The sequence below is a fragment of the Ornithodoros turicata genome, chromosome 1 (assembly GCF_037126465.1).
Source record: "Ornithodoros turicata isolate Travis chromosome 1, ASM3712646v1, whole genome shotgun sequence".
NCBI classification, from domain to species: domain Eukaryota; kingdom Metazoa; phylum Arthropoda; class Arachnida; order Ixodida; family Argasidae; genus Ornithodoros; species Ornithodoros turicata.
Window position 1 is genome coordinate 5,282,485 of NC_088201.1, and position 24,035 is coordinate 5,306,519.

The window sequence follows — 24,035 nt, forward strand, 5'->3', positions numbered from 1 at the left end:
TTTAAAAAAAACCGGGTTTTTCCGAACCCTGGTTGGGCGACACCGAGAGAGCGCATTTCGGAAACGATAGTCCCTCAAAAGTGTCTCATATAGCCACAGTTGGTTCGCGGTGCAAACACGGAATTTCAGAACACATTCGCTGCCCCGTGTCGTAAAAGATTAAAGCTACATGTGTACTGTGGCAGCAAACTTATGTCCCCCCCCCCCCCTCCCTTTGCTCTTCCGAAACAATCAACGGAAAACACACAAAGACTTGTGTACAGAGCAAACATTTTGGCGCAACAATTGCGAAAGGCAGCATTTGGAGAAATTGCGTCAACTTTTTCGCTTCTTTTAGAGGAAGGTCAAAGATTGCGTTAGCGCCGAAATAAACAAATAGAAAGAAGCAATGGCATTCTGTAGGATTTTTTTGTTTCTTATAGTGGAATATATATACCTCACTCGCAGATATAAACGATATAGAGTTTAACAATGTGCACCCCCGGTCAGGGTTGTTTGGATGTAATCCACGGCGATTTTATCCGGTGGATTTTTTTATTAATGATTTTATCCACGCAATTTCATCCGGATCTTTTTAGAGATTTTTCTCCAGATGTGATGTGAAAGACAAATCTGAATTCGACGTCACGCGGAAAACTCCCGGTTTATTATTTCTTGTAGTGTTGGCTGTTTGCAAAAGTCCAGGTACGCGCAACATTAGCTTTTAACTTTTTTTAACTTTGTAACTTTTTAATTTAACTTTTTTAAGTTATGACTTTTCAGACTTAACTTTTTTCCCGCTTTCTTCTACATCTGCCCATTCAGGGAGAGACTTTCTTCCGCTTCCTTGGAGGCATTGTAACTGAAGTGCGTCGAAACACGACGGCTAATTCCGACATGTATTACACCATTCAACCACGCGTGCATGGAACACTTTTCGGAAAACAATAGAAACTGATACAATGTTGCTGGGACAGGCAGTTCCGTAAACAGAAACTATGAGGGGTCACCCGAAATCAAGAACAGCAAAGCACGTTTGTTTTTACTCTGTGTCACATTTCTATAGCCTCGTATATATTCTCAAAAAAAAATCCAAAAATATCCGGGTTTTATCAACAAAAAAAAACCCCACTGGAGCGGATCTTTTTAAAAAATATCCGGATTTTTTTTTTTCAACCCCGCCGCCGGCCCTCTGTAATCTGTTAACCCACACCGTGCCTGAAAGCGCAGGTTATTTGAACGTGCAAAATCGGAGTATCGATCTCAAACTCTATTAGCACTCCATGATCGAGTAATATATCGCACAATATAGCCCCGTTCATCTGCGGGTAAATACACGTATATACGCGTTGTCTAACAATACGTACATTTTCATAAATGTCAAGTAACACCCGCCGCACTCGGGAAAACTGCATTTGCGCTCGCGGATGAGTTGGGGGGCCCGTCTGGTCCCATGATGGCGTCTGGGGTCTGCAAACATAGAGGGGGGGCCAGGTGCCGCTCGGAGGGCGCACCAGATGTCGCCACGGGGCCGCGCGGTCACGGGCCCCGGCCGCAGTGAGGGCCCGAGGACGGAGCCGGCCGGTAAGTAGAGACCCACCTGTTGCGCTTTCAAGATGGCGGACACGGTCCCCCCCGTGCAGGAACCAGAATGGGGCAGTGGTGCCTGGAGGTGATCCGCAAGTGCCGGGGTTCCCGGCGCCTGGTCCTGCTGATCGTCGCCATCGCCCTTCTACTAGACAACATGCTGCTCACCAGCGTCGGTAAGTGGGTTGCCCCGCGGGGGACGCCGGGCGGTCGATCGATGCGCGGCCCTCCGCATGCAGTGCCCATCATCCCAAACTACCTGTACGAGCTGCACGAGGCGGGAGGGAACACGTCGGTGACGGAGGGACCCGCGCTGTTGGGACCCGCCACGGAGACGCGTTGGGACCTGCCGGGATCGACGCTGGTGCCCCCGTCACCCCCGACGCCGACCCCGCGAGCCCCAAGTACCACAATGAGCCCTCAGGAGCTGGCAGCGCGGCACGACGTGCTCACGGACGAGAACGTCGAAGTTGGGGTCCTGTTCGCCTCCAAACCGGTAGTTCAAGCACTAGTTAACCCCATCGTAGGACCACTCACCAACAAGTACGTCGTTTATGGACGCTTCACTTATAAAAGGGAGTATCGTAAAAAAAAAAAAAAAAAAAAAAACTGGCTGTAAAAAAAGGGGAGGAAGATACCTCGTTTTTACACCCAGTTTTTTTTTACCGCAAAGAGCTTGTTCCTTATACACTCTGTTTTCGTTTTAATTTTGGAGAATGGTGTTGAAAAAAAAAGAGATAAAGTAACGCTATTCGTACACATTATCCTGCGCTATCGGTTGGATTATTCGTTCGATATAGCGCACGAATATGTGTTCGAAACTCCAAAATATGTATGTACGTCCATGATATAGGCAAGCCTGAGCGATGGGCCTGAGCGATTCTGTCAATGTATGTACGTTTTCGGGTAAAATCCAACTCCACCCAACATTTAACGAAAAGAAGCAAAACGTTGTTGGTCTGGGTCGGCTTAAAACCAATTTCCGACGCGAATTACCTCTGGACCTTGCAACCAAAAATGAACATAGACGCTGTTGCAAGCGGTAACCTTCGGCCAGTGGTTTATCCGAAATCCCACACTCTTAAAAAGGAACTTCGCCGCATAGCACGCTCCTAGCCAACCATAATCTCGAATGATATCGTTATCTGCTCTGATTTGTTGAAAACGGGAGGCGTACGCCTTTTCTGTGACACTTATGCCGTTCATAATTGTCACAGAAAAGGCGTACGCCTCCCGTTTTCAACAAATCGGGGCAGATAAAGATATCATTCCAGATGATGGTTGGCTAGGAACGTGCTATGCGGTGAAGTTCATTTTTAAGAGTGCACACGCACAGGGAGGGAGGGGGTCCAAAAATTGGAGGGTGGGTTCATTATTGCAGTTACGTCAAAACAGCTTAACATATCATTACCGACGTGTGTCTAAAGCCGAAATAGCATGTCCCCCCTTTTGTAGGGGGTCCAGAGTTAAAAAACTTAGGGGGGTTTCCGGGGGGGGGGGGGGTCTGGATAAATGTCTGCCTTCGGCGCAACCCGCGTGCGCACCCGATAACTTCGCGTCAAATCCCACCATCCTTGCAGGGATGGGATTTGTTGCGAATTTGTCGAGGGGCTCCCGAAGCCCCTGACGCTCTTGCGGTACCTCGCAGAAACGCGTGACGCCATTTTCTTGGCGGTATAACTTATAGAAATGCACGACTGTTTACAACGGTTGTTGAATCCAGAGACGTCTTTCTTCCTTTCCGTAATGCCTACACTGCTCTTTTTAACGGTATCCTCGTTATCTGATAAAGCGAGAAGCTTAATGTCTAGGCTGCGCGCGATTCTATGCGTTATAGTACCGCCAAGAAAATGGCGTCACGCGTTTCTGCGAGGTACCGCCAGGGCGTCAGGGGCGTCGGGAGCCCCTCGACACGGAGGACGCGGAAGGATTCGAAGGATTGGGACTTGAAGTTCGAAGGATTGGTAACGTCAAGAACGCGCCCTTGTATACGAAAGAAAATTCGTACGAGAATGACGCATTCTAGACGCGCTGCAGAATGACTCCAGATGCGCCAAAACGGCTTCACCACACTACGGTATTCGGTCTCAGGGCCGGCGAGAGAAATTACGGGTCCGGAGCGCCATCCTCCCCCCCCCCCCCCCCCCCCCCCCCCCCACTCTCGGTACGTCCATGAACCTTACGTTAGGATTTCTGTTCAAGCAGCATGGGAACACATGCCTCACGGGGCATGTGTTCAACAACCACAGTAGTTGTTTGGGTATTACGACATGATCGGTTAGGTGGTCCGTTTCTGTGAGTTCCTGCTACAGAGGCTAACGTGAACGAATTCGCGTTATCTTTCCTTTTGGTGAGGTTCGCGGATATGAATTGGGTGCGCTTCGAGCGGGAGCTCGCGAAAAATGGATCGCCAAGGATCAAAATGCCACTAACACAGTGAATGTATCTAAGACACAACACGGATGTGTGCAGAATCGGATACACCGTGCCTATGTTCAGCGGCTTTATCATCATGTTCATCTCGACACTGGTGTTCGCGGTGGGGAGTAGCTACGGGACACTATTTTTGGCACGGACGCTTCAGGGCGTGGGCTCCGCCTGCACCAGCGTGGCCGGTAAGTACCGAGATTGGTGCCACTATCAGTTCGAGAGCATGCGTCACCCAAACCCCCATAACCTCTCCGTTTGATGTTCCTACTCGTCTACTGCAGACATGGCCATCAGGGGTCGCGTCTAAACATCTTTCTTTCCAGCTGCACGGTATGCATATACACTCTTAGAAATGAACTTCACCGCATAGCACGCTCCTAGCCAACCATCATCACGAATGATATCGTTATCAGCCCTAATTTGCTGAAAACGGGAGGCGTACGCCATTTTTGTGACAATTATGAACAGCATAAGTGTCACAAAAAAGGCGTACGCCCACCGTTCTGAACAAATCATGGCTCATAGCGATATCATTCGAGATGATGGTTGGCTAGGAGCGTGCTATGCGGTGAAGTTCATTTTTAAGAGTGTACGGCCACGGATGATACAGATACTCTGGCAGAGACGCCCTAGTGTTAGAGGACATGTCATGCCTTCAGTTCCCGCGGAAGACAATATGGAAGCAACACGAAGCCCTGTGAACCAGGATTCTTGCAGGTTCATGGGCTTCGTGGAGTTCCGTGCACGTAGTCCTGCATGATGGCAGCATCCACTTACTCGTATTTAGTGTTGGGAATCCCGGATCATTTTTTTTCAATCCCGGGATTGTTCCGGACCGATCCTCGGGATCCCGGGACGGGATTGAGATGAAACCGAGAATACGCGCGTACGCAGCACTGGTCCGATAACTCTGACGTTTCCCGTATGCGCTTGTGTTTGTCTCCTCAGCACTCTGTCCGTACATGGCAATCAAAACATTCGTGCTTTCCATGTTGTGTTTTTACGTATAAAAGAAAACTGACGAGGTCTTTTCCTACGTTTTCCTCAAATAAGGGGCTCGGTAGTTTTATGCACAATGGCCACGTGAAGCGCCACTCGGTTTATTCATTACTGAACGAAACCAAGCTTCCACTTAGGAAACTGAATCATGTAAAAGCATCAAAACATGACAAGCAACAGGAAAGGAATGCCCCCCTGTCTGCTTAATGTTGAAGAAAACGCTGATGTCGAAACTTGAGCTGGTATATTTGCCGAGTGCTTCATGTTATGTTGAAGGAAACGTGTGTGCAGACCTTTCGTACAGGCCCCAACAGTCTCCCGCCCTTGGCGTCCAGTTCATGAAAAAATAGCTAGGAAGCAAGCGAGCTGGTGAAGATGATGCATAATGTAAAACCCCGAGACTAGGGAACACGAAAGGACAGGCACAACACGAAGTCTCAAACACAGCTCGTGTTGTGTTTGAGACTCCGCGTTGTGTCTGTCCTAAACCCCGAGACTAGGGAACACGAAAGGACAGACACAACACGAAGTCTAAAACACAGCTCGTGTTGTGTTTGAGACTCCGCGTTGTGTCTGTCCTAAACCCCGAGACTAGGAAACACGAAAGGACAGACACAACACAAAGTCTAAAACACACCTCGTGTTGTGTTTGAGACTCCGCGTTGTGTCTGTCCTAAACCCCGAGACTAGGGAACACGAAAGGACAAACACAACACGAAGTCTAAAACACAGCTCGTGTTGTGTTTGAGACTCCGTGTTGTGTCTGTCCTAAACCCCGAGACTAGGGAACACGAAAGGACAAACACAACACGAAGTCTAAAACACAGCTCGTGTTGTGTTTGAGACTCCGTGTTGTGTCTGTCCTAAACCCCGAGACTAGGGAACACGAAAGGACAGGCACAACACGAAGTCTCAAACACAGCTCGTGTTGTGTTTGAGACTCCGCGTTGTGTCTGTCCTAAACCCCGAGACTAGGGAACACGAAAGGACAGACACAACACGAAGTCTAAAACACAGCTCGTGTTGTGTTTGAGACTCCGCGTTGTGTCTGTCCTAAACCCCGAGACTAGGAAACACGAAAGGACAGACACAACACAAAGTCTAAAACACACCTCGTGTTGTGTTTGAGACTCCGCGTTGTGTCTGTCCTAAACCCCGAGACTAGGGAACACGAAAGGACAAACACAACACGAAGTCTAAAACACAGCTCGTGTTGTGTTTGAGACTCCGTGTTGTGTCTGTCCTAAACCCCGAGACTAGGGAACACGAAAGGACAAACACAACACGAAGTCTCAAACACAGCTCATGTTGTGTTTGAGACTCCGTGTTGTGTCTGTCCTAAACCCCGAGACTAGGGAACACGAAAGGGCAGACACAACACGAAGTCTCAAACACAGCTCATGTTGTGTTTGAGACTCCGCGTTGTGTCTGTCCTAAACCCCGAGACTAGGGAACACGAAAGGACAAACACAACACGAAGTCTAAAACACAGCTCGTGTTGTGTTTGAGACTCCGCGTTGTGTCTGTCCTAAACCCCGAGACTAGGGAACACGAAAGGGCAGACACAACACGAAGTCTCAAACACAGTTCGTGTTTTGTTTGAGACTCCGCGTTGTGTCTGTCCTAAACCCCGAGACTAGGGAACACGAAAGGACAAACACAACACGAAGTCTAAAACACAGCTCGTGTTGTGTTTGAGACTCCGTGTTGTGTCTGTCCTAAACCCCGAGACTAGGGAACACGAAAGGACAGACACAACACGAAGTCTCAAACACAGCTCGTGTTGTGTTTGAGACTCCGCGTTGTGTCTGTCCTTTCGTGTTCCCTAGTCTCGGGGTTTTACATTATGCGTCCAGTTCATGTTCGGCACACAATAGGTAAAACCACAATAGCTTTGAATGGCTTGCGGGAACTAGTAGCTTCGTTTGTGTACTCATCGTGGAAGTTAAACCGATACCTGTGATCACCAGCCTACGGGTTTCCGTTTTTCTGTTGTTCACGGGTGTGACGTCGGAGATATACCTCTCGATAGCGCAAAGCATGGAGCTCCAGCGCGTGTGTCACAGGCGCTAACAATTGAAGGCCCCTCACCGCACCGCGTAAGTAAGGAAATACGCGTATGCGTTATTAGGGTACTTCGGAGAGATGGCAAGGAACTGCAGATCATTGAAACCTGTGCTAGAAATTAAACAACTAGAAATTGTTCCGCTTACTGCTTGCGCCGAGAGCAGTTTTGCAGTATTTCACTCGAGTCCTGAGATCCTGATATTCCACCAAGAAATTCCGAGATTATACTAAGGCATCGGAAATTCCGACGGCAAAAAAAATCCCGAGATTTCGGGATATCAAAAACAGGCGAGATTTCGGGATATCCCGGATCCCAACACTACTTGCATCCAGTGGCGTCGCTAGGGTACGCGTCACCCGGTGCGGGAGCTCTTTGCGTCACCCCCCACCCCACCCCATGTCCCCATTAACGGATACCTTTCCGTAACAGGCGATTGACGATAAATAAATATATTAAATATATTACGCCACACTCAGAGGAAAAAAAAGTGCCTCGCAGAAGGCTCCTCATATTGTTTTTGGCGTCATCGTGCCACAGAGAACGGGAGGAAGCGGCAGTATTGGTGCGGCGCGTCACCCCTTCCATCGCTTCACCCGGTGCGGACCGCACCCCCCGCACCCCCCTAGTGACGCCACTGTTTGCATCCCAATGTCGGCAAAGTCGCCAATCGAAGGACCAGGTACAGAAAAGGTTGCAAAGGGACATTCTCAAAAAAGCGAAGAGATACGGGCGGCTTTTGCAGGTATGGGCATGCTGGCCGAGAAGTACCCTGACGACCGAGAGCGTGGCAACGCCATGGCCATCGCTATGGGTGGTCTCGCCTTGGGCGTCATGATCGGACCCCCGTTCGGCGGCGTCATGTACGAGTTCGTGAGCAAGAGCGCCCCGTTTCTGGTGCTGGCCGTTGTGGCTCTGCTGGACGGGCTGCTGCAGCTATTTGTGCTGCAGCCGCGTATCCAGCCGGAGTCCGCGCCGGGCGCTCCTCTCTGCACTCTCCTGCGGGACCCTTACATCCTGGCAGCTGCCGGGGCCATTACCTTCGCCAATATGGGCATCGCCGTGCTGGAGCCGTCGCTGCCCCTGTGGCTAATGGACACCATGCGGGCCCCCCGTTGGCAGCAGGGCGCTGTCTTTTTGCCAGCCAGCATCGCTTACCTGATAGGGACCAACGTTTTCGGACCCTTGGGTCATCGCATGGGCCGATGGCTTTCATCCATGACGGGTCTCTTCACAATTGCCATCTGTTTGGTTTGTGTGAGTATACAGTTTTTTTTTTTTCGTTGACTAAGCCAATTGTGTTGGCAACAGCATCTGTGAGAAGGAAAACGGGTGGGAATTCCCCTCCTCCTAAAGTCCCCCTCTCCCCCATCCCTTGAACCAAAACGAAGGAAGGTCTGTATTTCGGCAAGACCTCTATCTGGTCAGTGCTATGATTCTTGTCGTTGTCATAGATTCCGATGGCTCGTCACGTGAACCACTTGATTGTCCCCAACGCTGGCATCGGCTTCGCCATCGGTATGGTAGACTCGTCGATGATGCCCATGCTAGGTTATCTGGTCGACCTCCGCCACACGTCCGTCTATGGCAGCGTCTATTCCATTGGAGATACAGCCTTCTGCGTGGGCTTCGTGTTAGGTGAGTGCGGTGCGTGAAGACATTGACCTGTGGATGATATACGGTGTCTCTCCTACGCAGGACCCATCGTGAGCAGTGCTGTCGTCAAACACCTGGGCTTCCAAGCGTAAGTATACAACGTACGGTGTTTCACGAACACCTAACTAACATATGCGTACCCACATGCAGCAAAAGCGCGTGGTAACGCGTATGTGGAGCGGAAACTTCTTGCCGCGCGTGCGGGAGAAGCCGCGTTCCGTTTTTCCTCGACCACGCAATGCACGATTTTTAGCGGCATGCCGCGCATCTTCGTCCAATCAGGTGGTCAACTGACATTGCGTCACGCTCTTGTTTTCTTCCGGCCACCCACGCAGTTTGCGACACATTAATAGCGTCGTCAACGTTGATATCTTGAGGGCCGCGCGGAAACCGCAGGCGATAGCTGCTGCTGGGCAGCAAGCACTCTTTCAGCCTGCAGGCGGTTTCCGCACATGTGTACCGCATGTGGGTACGTGCCCTAACGGTAGCGGTAGTAGCAGTATAGTCTGCTTCAGTGAACCGGAGCAGACGATTTCAAACACAGATAACGTCCGCTTGTTCCTACGAACACCAGCTGCTAAAAGCACGTTCTTGGTCAAACCTCGCGCAAAATGAAACATACGCGCCCTTGAAGTGAAAATATATTGAACATACTTCAAACGGGTGGCGGGAATTCGGAAGACATGTTTGTGCCACCTGTCGTTTTTCCAAGTATACCCGTTCGTAAATGTTTACGTTCTATGCACCGCCGATTTGCATGCGTAATGTGAAGTCGTTCGTGTCCTGTTTTGCAGCACTATATGGGCGTTCCTAGGGGAGGTAAAGCGTGCAACCAACAGGATAATGAATGACGACAGCCCCTCTGATATGCAGGGGCTCCGGTGGATAGGATTCAGATCAACATGACATCTGACCATGACGACCCCGCAGCCGGTGATCTTGCAGCTCCAGAAGGGGCTAAGGACACGATCCCCGCTTGCCCCCCTCTTGGAACGCCCATTCTACATGTACTGTTTTCACGTCAAGACCTTGGGTCACGTGATCCCTCGTTAGGAGATTAAGGAAAGAAGCAGGCATTACAATTCTTTCGCGCGATATCCGTGTGTGAGGACACGAACCCCGCTTGCCCCTTTCTTGGAACATCCATTCTATATACTGTTTTCACGTCAAGACCTTGGGTCACGTGATCCCTCATTAGGAGACTAAGTAATTTCCGTGTGTGCCGCAGCAAATATATTGCGAACAACTGCATCTGGGACAAACGAAAGACACGCCACGTCACCTTGGAAGAAAAGAGCGGATTTTGTAGAGTATTGTTCCTTGCAAGTACCAGCTGTATTCGTATTGTTACACCAGACAAGAAAAAAAAAAGAAGAGGACACAAAAGCACAGTAACGTAACAGTTCCGATTCTTTGCCGCAGGCTCCTATACATGACGGCCGCTGTATGCTTCCTGTATTCGCCACTAATGCTCCTGCTGCGAAATCCCCCTGGACGCAACGAGAACCAGTCCTTGCTTCTGCAGCAGAGCGGCCTCCGCTACGCTCCGTACGTTAACGAGGAAGATGAGGACCAATAAAGATGCGTTTTACTGGAATCGTCAGGACCAGCTCACATTCTTGCTCTGATCATCGGCCGCGGTGTCTGTTCGCGTTCTGTCCGTTGGAACGTCTGTCCCTTTCATCTGCTGGGAGTAGTTCTCCAAGGCTTGGAACTGGACGATGGACTCCTGCAGCATGCGGTCGGTCACCGCCTGCTCTTCGGCCTTGTCGGTCTGCTTGGCCGAGAGGCGCGAGGCGCGTAGAGCGGCCACGTAAACGCCGTGGCCGACTTTCAGGTAGGCGACGTAGGATATTGGTACGACGGAATAATCGGGAACGAACGAGCCCTCGCGTGCCGGGCTGAGCGCGGGCATGCCGAAGTAGGCGAACGGCCCAGCTTCAAAAATGAGGCCCTCGCGCCCCACGCTGACGCGGACACGGCCTTCCAGTATGATGGCGAAGTAGTCTGCGGGTTTTCCGGCTTCGAAAATGGGGTTCACGGGTTGTAAGCCCGGTTTCACCGTGAAGAAAATGCTCTGGGCCAGAAGGCGGCGCAGGACAGCTGCGTTGATGAATTCGGCGGTGAACGGTCGCACGGCAGTGCTGAGGAACTGGAACGTGGCGAAGGCCAATTGAGCGGACACCACATTCTTGCCCTGCTGTCCTCCGCCGATCTTGAGGAAGTCGGAGAAATCCGTTAGGACTTGGGCGTCCTTACGGCGTTGCTTTCTTCGGTTGTCCACTGACAAATAAACAAACAAAAAAGAAAGAAAGAAAAAAAGTCAGAAAACACTCTAAGGAAAAAAGGAGTACTTTTACTCCTTTTGGGGAGTAATTGCATTGCCACAAAAAATAGTCCCTTTCGGGAGTAAATGCACGGGAGTAAATGAATGTCACAGAGTGAAGACCGCATTTCACGCGCTGTCGTAAGAGTCCCAGGTACATAATTGGTGCGCATGCATGAAAATACTTTGAAGCAAACCGTCAACCGTGATATATCGAGTGATATAAAATCTTGCGCCATACTAGGGCACAATTTGCGAAGAAAGATGCGCTAACTGTTTCTTACTCTGTGTGGCTGGAAAATTGCTACGTTGTCTGAGTTATACAGCCTTATGCCCTTCAAATTGACCAAGGGCACATATTTACGGTGACTGTTGCATTCAGGAGACCATTCGCGAAGTTTAGTGACAATTTGCAATCCTGGGGAGTAAATGTCGGGACTAAATGTTGGGTTAGGGGACTAAAATGGGGAGTAATTGCACACTAGGGGAGTAGAAGCTGCAATTACTCCCAGTTTTACTCCTTTTTTTCTTAGAGTGAAAGGGCAACATACACCAGAAAGGAGAGACGAAGTCATAGCGACAGGTTTTTCTGTGGTACCGTTCAATACTGCGTTATTAACCTTTCGAGCATCATGGTGGCTGCTTTTACCGTGTATTCACATAAGCGACATTCCCCGGAGAAGCGGAAGACGCGAGAAACGTCATACCTCTCTCAGCGCGAGCGCTGAACGTCCAGTGTTTACGTACACTGCTAACCGTGGGAAATACCCAGCGACACAGCCACATCATATTCCGTAGCAGACGACAGGAAAGACGCTGACGGTGTCGTCTGCAAAGTGTCGTCTGCTAGGTGCGCAGTACGCCACTCCCGATGTTCCGCACCGTGTGAATGTTCAACATAACACGGAACGGAACTTCGTCTCTGTGAGCATACGTAATGCAGCGATTTCGCTTTTTCTTCCACCGGAATATTCCGCGAGCATGTCGCTCGCGTGAATACACAGTGAATGCTGGTCTTACATGACCAGTACAACTTGGCCCGTCATCGCGTGGGTGCGGCGTTGCAAATTGACCTCGTACCGGATAGCGCAGCGGATAGTGAAATTGAACTGGACAAGCGCTCAGAACTTGCTGCACGCAAACAGGTGTATAAATACATCGAGCCTCTGTGAACACTTCTTTAGGTTATAGACACATGTACAACAAAATGCGCGACGCATCCGTGAACGGATTCTGGCGAAATAGGTCGTCGCAGCAGCTATGCTGTTCCGCTGCGCAGCGCGACAAAATTGCTAGGACATTGTAGAACAAAGGAACAAAATGAAGCAAGCTGGTGTGGGCTAGCAGGCAGGCTAGTGTATAGCCGGGGGAGTTATGAATAAAGGTCAACCGCAACTCCCATCGGCAGGTGTTTGTGCCACCCATATCTGCTTGCCTTTCTGGGAGTGCTGGGAATGTCCCTGCGGGCAGGGAGCGGGGCATATTCTGCTCCTATAAGCCTATAGGTTACACGGATACGAATTTTGTCCACCAGCCCACAAGCTCCTCGTGGATATAAAGCCAACAAAGTCCAGTACTTACTTAGAACATCCGTTTCGTCAATGATCTCAGATTGGATAATCTCTTCGATGACGTCTTCTAGAGTGACAAGCCCGACCACTTCATCGTTGCCGGGCTGAGGCGTTATGCGTTCCGACGGTGCTGCCGCAGGGGCTGCACCCTGATCAGTAGTTTGTGGGGATGCAGCACCAGCTTGGGGGGATGCGGCACCAGCTTGGGGGGATGCGGCGGCAGATACTTCGCTGCCTCCTTCATTTGGGGGCTGCACGACGATGGCGCGCCTTACGAATGCCATATGTGAGTGGCCCTTCTTGAACTCCCTTAACAGGGCATCAAGCGTTTCATCCTCACGAACAAAGCTGAGCGGGTGGTTGTAGAAATGGCAGAGTGTCCGAAGGGGAATCGCGTCGTCCGGGTCCACAAAGGCCAGGTCCTTCGTGTTCATTAGGGACACAATGTTCTGCTTGGATCCCTCGTACACCGGTACTCGAGTGTACCCGCGCTTGACAATGTCGCTCATGGTCTCAAAGTCGAGGACCGCATTGTACGGGACCATGTAAACGTCGTCAATGCGCGTCATGATGTCCTTCGCGTTCTTCTTCGTGAGTTCCAGGGCTCCGAAGATGATGTTGAGCTCGTCGTGTTCCAGTTGGGCATAGTCCTTCGTTATCTTGAGGTACTGGGCGAGCTTCTCGCGGTCGAACACCGCGCCGATCTCTTCGCCCAGAAAATGGTCGAGCAGCTTGGAGATGGGATAAGACAACGGAAATGTGAGTAGCATAAAAAATTTTGTTATGTATATGGTCCGCGCTCCGATGGCAAGCCCATAGCGCGAGCAGACGGCCTGGGGGATGATCTCTCCAACAATGACGATGCACATAGTGGAAACGAGGACGGCTACGATGCCGGTGGTCATCATGTCTAGTAGGGTAGTGACGGAGCTGTTAACACAAACGTTTCCTAGCACGAGAGAGCACAACAGGTAGTTACCGCGTCTCCTCAGTGGGAGGATCTTACGAGCACAACTCTTCTCTTCATTCGTTCCACAAGAAGCAATGACCTGGAGCTCCGTCTGGTCTAATGCCATCAGACCCAAGGTAAGACCGCTGAACAGGCCAGAAAGGACCAGTAGGAGGAGTATGAGAAGCCAGTGAACCCATACCGGCAGAAGGCGTGCTTGGGGTACGACGCACACAAGGGGGTCACTGCCTTGATGCACCCAAGTAACGGGTGGACTGCCCGTAGACGCACTGGAAGCGACGCAGAAGTAGGAACGACGACCACTTCCTGCCGCGGGAAACTTGATCACTGCTTCCGCGGCAAGTCCAGCTTGTAGAGGTGTCACCAGGACGGGCTCCAGGAAGTGTTCGGGGCAGGGGGCACCCCGTCCGCGGGCCTCCAACGTGACGACCACTCGCGTCTGAGCCGAAAACCCGCTGCCGAGAAGTAGAATCTTGACATCAGTGTCGACGTCGACAATGAGGGCACTATCAGGTTCTTGTTTAGCCTCCTCTTCCACTGACCGTATCCCGGACACGACGGCCGTCTCCACCGTCTCGATGCGACGGCCCCTTTTTGGGTGAGAAAAAGGCATCGTGAAAGGGGAACGAATACCCTCGCTAGTATAAAAATGGGATCCTACATTTTCGGGAAAGTGGTCGGCAGAACTGACTCGAAAAGTGACTCAGGAAGTGACTAATGACTAATGGTCAGAACAGTTTTAGGTCTCTATAGGTGCTGTTTTGGGTGATTTGGGGTAAATTACGAATGCTACACACGGACGAGATGTCATGCGGTATCCATTCCGTATGAGGCTGAATTTCAAGAATAAAGCAGCTCTGTCTCCATTTCCATATTGTTGTTTCACTTGGAGAAAGTTTCGAGCAACTTAGAGAGGCTACTAAAACACTAGCTATAGAGAGCACAGTGCGCAGCTGAAGCTACGGACATGTCAGCGGGAAACTCAATCTTTTGGCAAAAAAAACGCAAAAAAGACAGTTCTACGTGTTGATCGCTGATCCAGAAGAGGACTCTGTGTGCTAGAAGAACCCGCTCGCTCGTTCAGAAAAGCACATGTCATGTTGCGCCTCTATTAAGCTACTCATCCCGAAGGCACACAGACACGACGCCAGCAGTGGTTCATTCAGAAGTGCAAGCAGGGGGCAGGGGGTGGGGATGAGGGGGTCATTATTGCAGTAGTTACGTTGCAAAAGTATCATTGCCGGCATGTCTCTAAAGCTGAAATAACAAAGGCCCCCCATATAGGGGATCCACAGGAAAGAAAATGAGGGGGCATCGACGAATATTTGGAAGGCGCGGGGGGGATAAAATCACTGCACCAGGCATATAATGACGCCAACATCCATGGGTATCGCACAAGTACTTACGCGAAGGAAGAGCCCTGCGAATGACGCTGGCAGACAAACCATCGGCCAGGAGCAGGGAGAGCGATGCTGGCCGACCCGTCGCTGCCAACGCGAAAGCCCCGTACGGTCCCGCTTTCATTGCAAGGACTACTCCCGGGCATGGGGCCGCGCGCGGTGAGTCCGACCTCTCGGAAACGAAGCACGGGACTTTGATCGCTGTCCACGCCAACGACAACAAGGCCAGCAAGACAGCAGACAAGAAGCGCTGCCCTACGCAGCATCCTACCGCGTGCCGGCAGGCCACGCGCGCGGCCCAGCGTTGGCGATGCAGTTTCGCCCCTATGCTGTTTTGGGGAATGAGTATACGGGGTGGGTCTCGGGGTCCGCACGACGGACCCTCGAAATGGGCGTTAGGATGAGGAAGGTCGTTACCAGTCCGGGGTGAGAGCAGCTGCAAGATGGAACTGTATAGCTGTTCGAGCACAGGAGCAGTAAGAAAGCGAGCCGAGGTGTAAAAAAAAAAAAAAAAAGATGTGTTTGCATTGCTGCCTCGGCTGCTTTCTTTCATTCAGCGTCGCAGTGTGAACAACACCTCCACAAGCAACACGGACAACCACGGGAAACAGGTTGACGTGTATGGTCCAGAGCATGGAGGAAGCTCTGCTGTATACGCCATTTCCCGGCACTTTTCGGTGCAGTAAAGGACGATCTGCTGTGAACTGCATGGTTCTTTGTACCCATGAAGTGTACACTCTAAGAAGAAGAAAAAAAAGGAGTAAAATGGGGAGTAATTGCAACTTCTAGTCCCTTAGACTGCAATTACTCCCCCATTTTAGTCCTTTAACCCCGACATTTACTCCCCAGAACTGCAAATTGTTGCTGAACTGCGCAAACGGTCCTCCGAATGCAATAGTCCACGTAAATATGTGTTCTTTGTCAATTTCATGGCATAAGGCTGTATAACTCAGCCAGCTTAGCAATTTTCCGCCCACTCTGAGTAAGAAACAGTTAGCGCATCTTTGTTCGCAAATTGTGCCCTATGTATGGCCCAACATTTTATATCACTCGATATATCACGCTTGACGGTTTGCTTCAAAGTATTTTCATGCATGCACACGGATTATGTACCTGGGACTCTTATAACAGCGCGTGAAATGCAGTTTCCGCTCTGTAACATTCATTTACTCCCGTGCATTTACTCCCGAAAGGGACTATTTTTTGTGGCAATGCATTTAGTCCCCAAAAGGAGTAAAATTACATATTTTTTTCTTAGAGTGTAGAGGCGATAGGTGTAAGCGAGGGTGCAAGCGAGGGTGCAGGCTAGGATGCAAGAGGAAGGAAGCAGGAGCAAGCCATCGCCGGAACCTGATGTTACATCTCACATGTGGTATACACTGATTTGGAGGGGGGGGGGGGCTAAGGGGAGCTCAAGCCCCCCCTACCTGCCACGGACCGACCCACACAAATCGTGCAAATCCGAGAACATAATGTATGTGTGTGTGTGGGGGGGGGGGGGGACCAGTGTGACGATCGCGAAAGTTCTTGCAGTTCATGGCGTCTATCTAAGAAGCACTCTTGAATGGTTTTCAAAGTATGAGCTTTTCAATATACTCCCAATCTCGTGACACCACCTCATTGGTCATGACAGCCTATACATGTAATCGTACTGTGAACGTCTAAATAAACTATTTTCGTTCCTTTTTTTAATCCTCAGTTTGTAGTGTGCACGAGTATGTGTGTGTTGTCGACACAGGATCAGCGGGGGGGGGGGGGGCGAGTTTTCGTATCGAGCCCCCCCTACCTTGGAGGTCTGGCTACGCCACTGCTCCTCGATAAACTAAGTTGCAGAATTATTTCGCAGCAAATGAGGCTTCACTAGACGAGTAAAGCCTGCGGCAAAATCGGGTGTAGTTGGCGACCTAACTACTGTAGTTAACTACTCAAAATAGTAGTTTAACTAGTAGTTGCCACTACATTTCTGCAAGTAGTTGATAACTACTTTTTAAGTACAATGAGGTAGTTTAACTAGTAGTTGAGCTACATGTAGTTAACTACTGACCATCACTGCTGGACAGATAAAAATGCGACCTTATTCGAGCCGGCCTTTCGGGGTGTCCTGGCTACCATGGATTTTTACTGGTTTATTGCCTGACGCCAAGTTAGTTGTAGTCTGAAATAACTAAAGCAACTTTTAGTTAAAAAAGACATTTCATGCATCGCATTGATTCAAAAGTCTATGTATACAAAGCTCACTGCGTTGCGTTTGCTACCGTGCACGCTGTAACCAAGTCCGGGTTTGCAAAATGAACATTCTCTCTAATTCCCAATAACGAGCGAGTCTCATAAGTGCATACTACTTCGTGATGAGCATCCTATTTTGCAATATACATTGCAGCGAAATGGAAGGCACGAGAATCATGCGGCAACCCTAGTGAGAATACTTTGAATTAAAACCGTGATATATATCGAGTGAGGTAAAATGTTGTGACATGCGTAAGACACAATTTACTAAGAAAGTACCGCTATTTCTGACTGTGTGGGCAAAAAATTGTATAATTATATAGCCTCGTTCCATCAAATTTGTAATGAGCACGTATTTACGTAAATCGTTGCATTCAGAGGACTATTTGCGAAGTTGGAGTAGCTATTTGAAGTCCCGGGAAGTAAATTGCGGGGCAAGGGGACTAAAACGGGAAGTAATTGGGGGGGGGGGCAATTCCTCCCCAGTTCACACAATTTTTTTTATTAGTGTGCTTGTTTACAAGAGGAAAAATACAGAGAAGGTAGCTCACGTAACGTCTCAAAGTTATTTTTTGTCCGCAAAATGTTGAGCCAGCGGTAGGCCAACAACTGTAATCTCAAAAGCGACACCTTTTGTGTGGCCACTCACAAACATTTAAAGTGTTACAAAAAGGCGTACGCCCTCATGTCTTCAACAAAGCCGGACTGGTAATCATCAAACTCAAGACCAATCACTACGTAGGTGAAAGTTACATGTTATAGGCAGGGGCGGATCCAGCCCCGCACTTGGGGGGGGGGGGGCATTGTCGAAGCGCGTAATTGTGACAAGCGATCCCCCCCCCCCCAAACACTAGGTTACACATCAGTTTTCCTACTCTATACCCTCCCCAATTACGCGATAAATAACACATGACTTTGTTCCTTTCAATGCGGGTCCAAGGGGGGGGGGCGATCGCCCTCTCCCCCTTGGATCCGCCACTGGTTATATGGGTTATACCACGGTCACTTATACGAACTGAAATGATCAAAGTCATGTTTGCCATTTGCCACGAAAGCAGAGTGCACGCTTTTCGGTAACAATTAAAATATATGCAAGTGTCAATTAATTAAGTTTTAGGAGAACTAGGAGAATGTAGAAGTGGCTGTCGGAGGGCGCTTACGACTTCCTAAAACTCCTACGTTGGGGACTTTTAGTACACCAGAAGGTATATGAATCGAACCGTTGGTTTGAACTTTTGTTTTTGTTGCCTTCCGGAGCGGAACTGAACACTGAACCAACTGAACCCTTGTGGTCGAACCCGAACGAACTGATAATATTTTCGGTTCGGCTCTCTGGGAAAGTTTCCATGGAACCCTTCTCGGACTCCGTTTCTGGAGCACCCCTCACGCCACCTAAGTACAGGTGGCGTTGCCCGTTCGCCGGCGGATACCAAACGAAAAGTGGTCAATAGCCCATCCAATCCAAATAGCCACAAGCCAAGATTGCGAGAAAAAAAAATCTGCTGTTTCTTGCAGACTGTCGCATGCTATCTTTCTGTGCGTGATACGCTGTCACACAAGCAGAATGAAGAGCGGCATACTGAAAGTACAGTATACGTTTCATACGTAACATTAGAAGAAGTGCATGACCTTCGAGCCTTGAGTACAGACGATTTCGTCTCGATCGGATGGTCAGCGATGTTCCGAAGCGATGGAAAGGGAAGAGCTCAAAGAAAGGCAACAGAACGAACTTGCCGTTCTACAGTCGATATTTTTAGGTGACGTCAAAGACCTCCGTAAGCGTGACAAATGCAAAATTTGGCGACCACTCGAAATCTCACTGACGCTACGACCCCAAGAAAGTATGACACGTCTGCGCGAAGTGCACGTACAAGTTGATCTACACGTCACTTGCTCAGTGCGGTATCCCTACGAAGCTCCAAAACTTTCCCTGTGCAACCCCAAGGGTCTTTCGAAAGATGCCATTTTGAAGATAGAAAAAGAACTGTCCGAGCTTAGTGAGCAGTTGAAGGGCGAAGTCATGATACTCGAGCTCGCCCAGCATGTTCAGAAGTGCCTGCACGATTACAATACTCCGAGATTTAGTTCATTTTACGATGAGATGCTTAATAATCGTGAGCAACAAGAAAAGGCGAAAGCGGCTGCTCAAGAGGCCCAGATGAGCCTGGAACGTCTGGAAGAGGAACGCAGACGTCAGGCTCTGGAACAGGAGATCGAACGACGACAGGAAGAGATCAAGGTCGAAGAGGCTGCCCGACGATCGTCTTCTCAAGGTGGAAGCTGCAACCACGGGCCGCCGGAGATACTCGCATTTGCGGGTAGGACTGGGACGAAGCACGTGCAACGGGGTGCCTGTCTCGGTCACAGTTCCAGAGGATGTGTCGTATTTGCCGGCTTGGACCTGACTTCGGGGGCTCCCATGTGCGTTCTAGAATGGACTCCCATGACTGCAGAGAATGCTGCGACCATAGAACGTGAGCTTCAGTCCCTATTGCTACGGCTGTGCCATTCGACGTTACTCCACTACTTGGGGTGTCTTTTTGTGCCGGAGAAAAGAGCACTGTACCTGCTCCAAGAGTTTGCTGGAGGCTGCTCGCTACGGTCTTACGTAGCTCGTTCCATCACCATAGACGGCGCCCTGTTACGCAGTTATTTGCAAGGGACGTTGCAGGCCCTCGCGTACCTGCACCAACACTCTGTTGTTCATAAAGATCTGAGAGATTCTGACGTCTTCATTGACAGCTGCGGCGGCGTACGTTTGGCAAACTACAGTCTGTCGTGTAAGTTGGCCGCGCTGTGTCAGGGAAGCAAGGAGCCCTCTTCAGGAGTTCGAGCAAAGAAGAAGAAAGGCGATGTCTATCAGCTGGGCTTGTTAGTTCTCGTACTAGTGAGGGGTCAGAAAGAAGGCCTCGTCGACATTCCGAGTACGCTGTCGGTCGACCTCCAAGACTTTCTCCGCTGCTGCTTGTGTGCACGAGATGCCGATCGGTGGTCGTGCGACCAACTGCTCTCCCATCCGTTCGTAATGGGAACGACGTCGATTCCTGCTAACATCGACGACGCCGGTGACACCGGACCGCCCGCCCTCCTAAACCACGCGGCCTCAACCCATTCTCGCCTTCAAGCGGAATTCGAGACGCTCGAATGGCTGGGCAGAGGCGGCTTCGGTGACGTGTTTAAGGTCCGCAACCGTCTGGATGGCTGCATTTACGCTCTTAAACGCATCCTGCTCAACCGTTCGAGTAGACTTCTCGACAAGAAAATTATGAGAGAAGTCAAGCTACTCTCAAGATTGAACCACGAGAACATAGTTCGTTACTACCACTCGTGGATAGAAGTGACTACTGAGGCTCCAAACGAAGACAGTCCCAGTGCATCTCGGGACTGGAGCATTCATAAGCCTAAATCTGAGCATCCTTTTGGAAGCATGTGCATTTCGAGTAGCGACGACGACGACGATGACGTTGTGGTGTTTGAAGGCAGTCGAGAGGAAGAAGACGCGTCTGGAGACGAGGCTCCCGTCACGGTACGCAGTTACCACTTCATGTTCATCCAGATGGAATTCTGCGAAAAGAGCACGCTACGAACCGCTATCGACACGGGTCTCAGCAACAACGTGACTCGCGTGTGGCGACTCTTCCGAGAAATTGTGGAGGGACTCGCCCATATTCACCAGCAGGGAATGATACACCGCGACCTCAAGCCCGTCAACATTTTCCTCGACTCGAGCGACCGGGTCAAGATCGGAGATTTTGGTCTGGCAACGACGGCGTTGGTTCCCAGGGGCGAAGCCAACGAACTAGCGCTCGGCGACATCTCTAATCCCAGCAGCCTTACGGGCCGTGTGGGTACGGCGCTGTACACTGCCCCAGAATTACTGCAGACCGGAACCGTGATCTACAGCCAAAAGGTGGACATCTACAGCCTTGGCATCATACTGTTTGAGATGTGCTATCCGGCAATGCGTACGGCGATGGAACGGGTGCAACTGCTGGCCAAGCTGCGCCAGCCAGAAGTGGAGCTGCCAACAGGAAAAAGGCTTACTTCGCAGCAGAGCCACTTGGTTCGCTGGCTCCTGCAGCATGACCCTGCAAAGCGTCCGTCTTCGAAGCAGCTCTTGGCAGAGTTGCCACCTCCGAGGTTAGAGGAAGCGCAGCTCCACGACGCACTCTGCCATACGGTGGCCAATCCACGAAGCCGAGCCTACAAGCTGATGGTCGAGGCTCTCTTCAGACAACAGGCTTCGCCTGTGCAGGACCACACGTACGATTCAGAGCTTGGCATGGCCCCCACCAGCACTGCTCTAGCTTTCCAGCACGTTGAGGGTGTCCTCGTAGAAGTGCTCAAACGTCACGGGGCCCTCCCACTGAGCGTGCCCACACTGTTGCCTCGGAACGGCCAATCTGAGGTCAGCGACAGCGTACTACTGCTCGACCCTGGGGGACTCGTAGTGTCGTTACCGCACGATCTACGTACACCATTTGCTCGCTACGTTGCTCGTCGTGACGTGGCTTTCCTCAAGAGGTACACCATAGAGAAAGTGTACCGGCCTCGCCGAGTGCAGGGATGCCATCCTCGAGAACTGTACGAGTGCGCTTTTGACGTGGTTGCACCGGGGCCCTGCACGTGTCTTTTCGAAGCAGAAACGTTGCAGTTAGTAGCCGAAATAGTGAACGAGTTCCCAGAACTCCAAAATCGGGGTTACGTGGTGCGGCTGGGTCACACGGCGCTTCTGAGCTCGTTGCTCATTCACTGCGGCGTAGCTGAAGAGCATTGGGCTGTCGTGCGTACTACACTTTATGAGGCTCGCAGGGGCGACTCTCGTCTACAGCTGCAGCAACGGCTTTCCACACTGGCCGTACCAGAGTCGGCTGCCACGATGCTGGCACAATTTCACGAGCTCGAGGACGTCCTGCCACGTGTGGCATCGGCATTCCGATTTGTTGCCAGGCAACGGGGACCTGCTGCGGCTCTCGCTCGACAAGCGCTGCATGAGCTGGAAGCCCTGCTAGAGCTGGCTGCAGCGATGGGACTCACTTTGCCCGTTGTTGTGGCACCCTGCCTCGTCGCCCCTCGCAACATATACACAGGACCCGTCTTTGAGGTGGCGTGCTCATCACGACGCGCTCAGAAAGCAGCGCGTGATGTCCTTGCCATCGGAGGTCGCTACGATGCCCTCGTTGCATCCTTTGCCATGGGTGGCCGACGGGACGTCCGTGCAGTTGGCATAAGCATCGCCGTCGAGAAAATTGTCCAAGCTCTGTGCGAGGGCTCTCCGGACGACCTGCCGGGTGCTGCCGACTGTGCCCTGGGTATTGCTGGAGAGGTCCCGCCAGTCGTGCAACGAGACCAGGCCACTTTGCTCGGGGCCCTGTGGACAGCAAAGGCGCGTGTCCTGCTCCTACCACCCCCAGAGGCTCTCGTAGCCGACGACCCCGGAATCCTGTGTCGCGAGCGCCGCATTCCATATCTAGCCCTGATGCGAGACGGTGAACCCGGAGTGGTTCGTCTGCGATGCACGGACAGGGACCGCACTGAACGGAAAGTACTCGCGGATGACTTGTGCGAGCTCGTGGCACGAACCTCAAAGACTAGTGATCTGCCACAGCCTCAACGTGGCCCCGAGTCGGGACCTCGCCTCGAGGCCGCAGCCCTTCGTATCTCGTTGCTCCTCGCCGACCGATCGCTCTCCGGTGCCCGGCGTCGACGTCACGAAGCACAGATTGCTACCCAGCTGAGAGGTCTGGGTGCGACCCTGGCTGCAGCGTCCAAACCCCCGCTCGATGTGCTGGCCTGCGATCTCGATGGACAACTTCTGCGATCTACCATAGCGTATCTAGACGTAGAGGGAGGTCCGGAACCGTATCACAGCAGTATAGCGACGCTGCTGGATAGGCACCCACGTCATCGCAAGTACCTGGCACGCTTAGCGGACGAGGTGCACGACCTGGTATTTCAAAGTGGGCGTACCGTTCTAGTGCTGTACGCGCTGCACGATAACACTTACAAGGTGATGGTGTTTCCCTCTCGAACGTGATACGACTTTGTTTTGTGCGCGAAGAAGACATTTTGCAGTCAACCACATAAACCAGTCAAGTATTTGTCCCAGATCCTTTTGCCACAATCAGGCCACCATCATAGAGAGTCGTACACGGATTGTTGGTGTCTTCACGTCAGTGTTTCATGTTGGTGGATATGCACACAATGTTGCCATCAAATGCTCTGGTGCCCTGATCTTCCTGTGATGCTCAGTCTAATATGCCATAAATACAGTGCATTTTGTTTGATACTTTATGTGTTTGGGCTTTGCAAGTGCAAATGGCAGAATAAATGTTTTAGCAGAATAAAAGATTACCTCTCGTTGAAACATGTACTACCCACTCGGGAAATGGTGTATTCTACTTTTTTTTTTTTTTTTAAGTGCCTGCAAACAACCAGAGGCCATGTATCTTTTTATTTACCTGTAGGTAATGCCAATCAAAAACAGTGAAATAGCTAGTTAATGCCTGCTTTGTAAGCTTTAATCTTGAATGGAGGCACCACTTCTGTTAAAATGCTTGTGAATGTTTTTTTTTTTTTTTTTTTTTTAATGATGAACAGCAAAAGGTGCTGTACACTGATAGGGTACTTCGTTTTCGGGTTTTACGATTTTTCAAAATCGGGAGGGAAAAATCGGGTGCTATTTACACACCGAAATTCGGGGAGAAATCGGGCGCTATGATCTCGGTTTGATGTCACATCAAACAGAGATCATAGCGCCCGATTTATCCCCGAATTCACACACACACCACATCACCATTAGAAATGACAGTATGTCTTTCTTAAA

General features: G+C 50.7%; 3 protein-coding genes across 3 annotated transcripts; 2 read left to right on the top strand and 1 right to left on the bottom strand.

Moving 5' to 3' along the window:
- The first annotated feature begins 1,523 nt into the window (after positions 1–1,523).
- On the top strand, positions 1,524–10,379 carry LOC135377363 (synaptic vesicular amine transporter-like). Its single transcript, XM_064609722.1, has 8 exons — positions 1,524–1,563; positions 1,623–1,742; positions 1,806–2,109; positions 4,039–4,181; positions 7,806–8,317; positions 8,515–8,698; positions 8,759–8,804; positions 10,139–10,379. Exons 2-8 carry the CDS (start codon positions 1,631–1,633, stop codon positions 10,293–10,295), a joined length of 1,458 nt encoding a protein of 485 aa, XP_064465792.1. The 5' UTR covers positions 1,524–1,563; positions 1,623–1,630; the 3' UTR covers positions 10,296–10,379.
- On the bottom strand, positions 10,030–15,287 carry LOC135377362 (unextended protein-like). Its single transcript, XM_064609721.1, has 3 exons — positions 14,990–15,287; positions 12,624–14,173; positions 10,030–10,999 (listed from the first exon to the last, which is right to left on the bottom strand). The coding sequence occupies exons 1-3, from the start codon at positions 15,247–15,249 to the stop codon at positions 10,317–10,319; spliced, it is 2,493 nt and encodes an 830-aa protein (XP_064465791.1). The 5' UTR covers positions 15,250–15,287; the 3' UTR covers positions 10,030–10,316.
- A 3,398-nt stretch (positions 15,288–18,685) lies between these two features.
- On the top strand, positions 18,686–23,528 carry LOC135377364 (eIF-2-alpha kinase GCN2-like). The gene has a single exon (XM_064609723.1). The coding sequence runs from the start codon at positions 18,900–18,902 to the stop codon at positions 23,244–23,246; it is 4,347 nt and encodes a 1,448-aa protein (XP_064465793.1). The 5' UTR covers positions 18,686–18,899; the 3' UTR covers positions 23,247–23,528.
- Positions 23,529–24,035: the final 507 nt, after the last annotated feature.